This window comes from Oratosquilla oratoria, chromosome 35 (genome assembly GCF_046742065.1).
Source record: "Oratosquilla oratoria isolate Oo_2021 chromosome 35, ASM4674206v1, whole genome shotgun sequence".
Lineage (NCBI taxonomy): Eukaryota > Metazoa > Arthropoda > Malacostraca > Stomatopoda > Squillidae > Oratosquilla > Oratosquilla oratoria.
Window position 1 is genome coordinate 7,069,505 of NC_134811.1, and position 5,020 is coordinate 7,074,524.

Genomic DNA, 5,020 nt, shown 5'->3' on the forward strand with positions numbered 1-5,020 from the left:
CTTCGAGGGTTTGAAGCCGGCTCGATGAAACATGGTGCGACGTGGCGGGGTGTGATTCAGAAGTGTCGTAGTGGTTGTTAGGTGGTAATAGGTGGTTAGTAGAGGTATACCTTACACTCCCCCACCATTAAGACGCCGCCACATCGGGATGTAGAGGCGGTGAGTGAGAATAAGATGGTTTTATGCTAGGTTGAAGGTAGCACTCAAACTTCTTGATAGCAGCCACTATAGCCAGTAGCTCCTTCTCTACAGTAGAATAGTTGAGTTGATGGACGTCTAGTTTTGCAGAGAAGTAGGTCACTGGGTGAAGAGTGTCTGTGTTCTCCTGGAGAAGTACAGCTCCAATAGCGACATCACTAGCATCGGTGTGGAGAACGAAGGGTTTAGTGAAGTCTGGTGACCGTAGAACTGGATCCCTTGTAAGCATCGCCTTAAGATGTTCGAACGCGGCTTGACAACTTCATGTCCAAGATACGTCACTGTAGCCTTTCCAAAGCTGGTCTTGGAGAGTTTGACAGTCAGGTTGGCTTGGCATAATCTGGATAGCACAGCATCTACCTGTTGGAGGTGTTGTTGCCAGTCATGAAAAAAAATCAAGATGTCATCTAAATACACCCCCACACCCTTTAAGTCTTGCAATAGGTAGTTCATTGCCCTCTGAAAGGTGGCCGGACTATTTCTCATTCCGAAGGGCATGACATTATAATGATAGAGGCCAAATGGTGTTGTAAAAGCAGAGATCAATTTAGCCTCTTCTGTTAAAGGTATCTGATAGTAACCTTTCATTAGATCTATTTTAGTAATGTACTGGGCTGTTCCCACCTCGTCAATTAGGTCGTCAACGCGGGGTAATGGATATGCGTCAGGAACAGTTATAGAGTTGACTCTCCTATAGTCCGTACACAGGCGAAGTTGACCTCCCTCCTTCGGCACCAGCAGGCACGGCGAAGCCCAGGGGGATTGACTCGGGCTGGCCAATCCGTGGTCGAGCAGGAAGTTGACCTCACTCCTCATCTGCTCTCGCTTCTGGGGGTGGATTCTATAAGGATTGTGCCTAATAGGAGAAGATCCAGGTACAAGCTTCACGTCATGAGTGGCAATGTTGCAGATGCCGGACACATCTTTGAAGAGAGAGTCATATTTGTGAATGATTTCAGTTACATCATTGGCATGTTCATTCGTGAGATGACTAAGGTAGGGAACTAGGTTACCAAGTATATGCGAATTATCGGTAGGATGGGAGTCAATGTTCGGTAAAATCTTGTCAAAATTAATGTACATGGCATTATTAGGTGTATGAGACATAACATTAGGTACAGTATTCACCGCTAACACTTGTTTCTCATAGTCTAGTAGTGGGCTAGTGGTCTTATATGGTTTAATTAGGTTCACATGAATATGTTGGGTAGCCTTGCGACGGTCGGGTGTTGAAATTACATAGTTAGAATCTGATAGTTTCTTAGAAATTTTGTATGGTCCATGATATTTAGCGCTAAGAGGTGAACCAGAGATAGGGATGTATGCCAGGACTAAGTCCCCCTCTTTGAACTCTCTGACCAAGGCTTTTGAGTCAAAGTTAGTCTTCATTACAGACTGGGCATGAGCTAGGTTAGTTTTGGCAAAAGAACGAACTTTATCCAAGTTAGATTTAAGAGAGGTAATGTAGTTGTTTACCGTGACTAACTTTGTAGAAGGTAAGGAGATCAAATGATCTTTGATGACCTTGAGGGGTCCTCTTACCTTGCGTCCAAAGAGCAACTCAAAAGGTGAGACCCCTAGGGATTCTGATGGTGTTTCCCTTATGGCAAATAGAAGAAATTGCAGGCCCTCATCCCAATCTCTGTCTTCCTCACAGCAGAACTTCCTAATCATAGATTTCATAGTCTGATGAAAACGTTCCAAGGCCCCCTGCGACTGAGGATGGTAAGCTGTTGATAGAGTTTGTTTAATACCGAGCAGCTTTAGAACTTCTGCAAATAGAACACTGGTAAAATTGCTACCTCTGTCTGATTGGATTTCTTCTGGGATTCCAAAGGTCGTGAACAAGTTAGTGAGTGTATTAGCAACAGTTTTAGCAGAGATATTCTTAAGAGGAAAAGCATCAGGGTATCTTGTAGTTGGGCAAAGTGTGGTGAGAATGTATTGGTTGCCTTTCTTTGTCTTTGGGAGAGGTCCAACAATGTCTATAATTAATTTACTGAAAGGCTCAAAAGGTACTTTAATAGGCTGCAATGGATATGGTGGTATAGTTTCATTAGGTTTCCCAACAATCTGGCATGGGTGGCAATTCTTAACAAATTCAGCTACATCTTTTTTCATGCCAGGCCAATAAAACTCATTCAGAAGGCGAAGATATGTCTTCCTTATTCCTAAATGACCTGAGAGACCTTGGTGAGCTACTTCCATTATAGGAGTTCTCAAGCTGGTGGGTAATACAATTTGGTGACATTCTGCCCAGGTGTCATCATCTGATAATTGCGGTGGTCTGTAAAGTCTCATGAGGATGTTATCATGATAGTAGAATGATGGAGGATGTAGAATATCTTCCTTGGGAACTACTTTAGAGTGTAAGGGAGTTAGAGTAGTGTCATTCTGTTGTGCTTCTAATAAACTCTGTTCAGTGAATATTTGTGGAATAGCACTTGGAGGAGGAAGGGGTGAATGTGTAGGTGTGTCTTTTAATTTTTGGGATCGGGTTACCGCACAACTAGGGAACAAATTTGGCTGTTCTCGCTCTAACTCATCAGTAGGGTTATGCGTTAAGGGAGTGTCACTCAAAATGATAGGAGCAGGAGTTTGTACAGCTATGTCATTACCAAGAAGTAAACTACAGTCTGGGATAGGAAGGGAAGGTTGTTCGCTCACCGCCACCGTTACAGGTCCCTGAACAATGCCGCAGCTGAGGTGCACCCGAGCTAGTCTCAAAGGAAACTGGCTGTTAAAGTCATGGAGGTACACACTTTCGCCGGTATAATTGCTGTCTATACCAGGAACAGATGACTTTAGTATAACCGTCTGGGCAGCAGCTGTATCTCTCACGATACGAATGGGGTGCACCTCGCCACCATCCTCCAGAAACACGGCACCAAGTGAACGGAAAGGCTGAAAGATATCGGCAGTTTTACTGGTTGGCACAGACAGAATTGCAGCTACAGGTTTGCTGGGAGCAGTAGTTTGTGACACTTTACATTTAGGGTCTGGGCATTGTTTTATGTGGTGTCCACGTCTTTTACAAAATGAGCAGGTTAGATTTGTTTTTAAATTACTCTGATCTACCAGCTCACCATCCTTAAACCCACTATTAGACTTTACATTATGCTGGAGCACTCTCCTCTCCCTGGTGGGCGAACGATGGACCAGGGAAAACACATCAGCCAACTGTGCGGCCTTAATCAGGTCATTTTCTCCCCTATCGATGAGGTGCATTTTGATAGAGTAGGGAATCTTTCTTATAAATTCCTCTAATGCTATAACATTAACAAGTTCATCAAAAGTATTAACACTGGCTGACTTTAACCACCTCTTAAGACCCCTTAATTTCTCAGAGGCAAATTCATGGTAAGTTTGATACTGAAGTTTATTAAGTGACCTAAATGCTTGTCTGTATCCTTCTGTACTGATTGAGTACGAAGCTAGAATTGCTACTTTAACCTCGTCATAATTAGTGTTATCGTCCACATTATTACATACTTTAAGTGCTTTATCAGACAGCTTAGGTTTAATAAGCCAAACCCAGTCAGGTTTAGGAATTTCAAAGTGTAGAGCTGTGGATTCAAATTCCCTAAAGAAAGACTCAGGATCACTATCAGGAAATGTAGGTATAAGCTTGACATACTTCAGCAAATCAGTCTTAGTTTTAGGAGAGTTGGCATTGTTTTGAATGTCTAATTGCTTAAATTGAAGTTCATGAGCCCTTTCCTTTTCTCTTTCTTCTCTCTCCTTTTCTCTTTCCTTTTCTCTTTCTTCTCTCTCCTTTTCTCTTTCTTCTCTCTCCTTTTCTCTTTCTTCTCTCTCCTTTTCTCTTTCTTCTCTCTCCTTTTCTCTTTCTTCTCTGTCATAGTCTATTTGCATTTGTTGAGACATTAGCTTCACTTTCTCTAGTTCAAGTAATAGATTAGGATCTGAAGTCTGTAACGAACGTGAAGCTTCGAGGACATCTTTATCCCCTAAGTGAGCTAGAATTAGAGCACGTAGCTCATCTTTCCTTAAGTCAGGTTTGAAAGAGATATTGAAGGTCTTTGCTATATACTTTAAATCGTCCTTACAAATATTAGTCTCTTTGAATTCTTGGATCTCTGGGTTACCCACAAACTCAGTCGCTTTGAAATCACTCTGCTTAGCCATGGTTTAAATTTAAAAGATTCCGTACTCTATATATATATATATATATATATATATATATATATATATATAAGTGAAACCTGCTTAGAGCCTGGCAAGTTAACTCGAGAATAAGCTAAAGGCCTTACAGGTATCATGAAGTTTATCACCTGGCATAAACTTAAGTGGCAAGACCGAATTAGGTTCTTGCAAGGTACGTTCTACTCGTAACAAGCCAAAAGGAAACAGGGGGACAGCAGCCCACACTACTGTAAAACAAGGGCCCTATTCATAGGTATACTCTGTAGTTTAAGTAAAAAGTAGAGTATTTGGGTTGGTCAAGTTACAGCGACGTAATCGTGCATAAAGTAAATTCACATAAGTTATAGTAAGCAAGGAAAAGGAGTCACAATTGCAAGCTGTATGTGGGAGAACACCACTTCTGTCGGTAAGAACAATACATAGAACAACCTACTGTACTAACTACCCCTATTTGGCCATTTATAGAGAATTTAAAGCAGGTACAAGCAGGATTCACAATAAATGCACACAAGGTATAGAGACGTTGCGGAGAGAAGTCAAGTTCCAGGTGAAAATATTTTTCAATTTCAAGTTAAATACAATTATTAAACTATTAGAGAGAATCAGAGTGATTACGATGACTTATTACGATCAACGAGTCAGATCCCGGACGGGCCCC

The 5,020-nt window shown here is 41.7% G+C and overlaps 1 protein-coding gene across 1 annotated transcript; it reads right to left on the reverse strand.

Moving 5' to 3' along the window:
* Positions 1 to 297: 297 nt before the first annotated feature.
* On the reverse strand, positions 298 to 4,344 carry LOC143018665 (uncharacterized). The gene is made up of 3 exons (XM_076174253.1): positions 4,093 to 4,344; positions 823 to 3,891; positions 298 to 558 (listed from the first exon to the last, which is right to left on the reverse strand). Exons 1-3 carry the CDS (start codon positions 4,342 to 4,344, stop codon positions 298 to 300), a joined length of 3,582 nt encoding a protein of 1,193 aa, XP_076030368.1.
* Between the last annotated feature and the right edge of the window lie 676 nt (positions 4,345 to 5,020).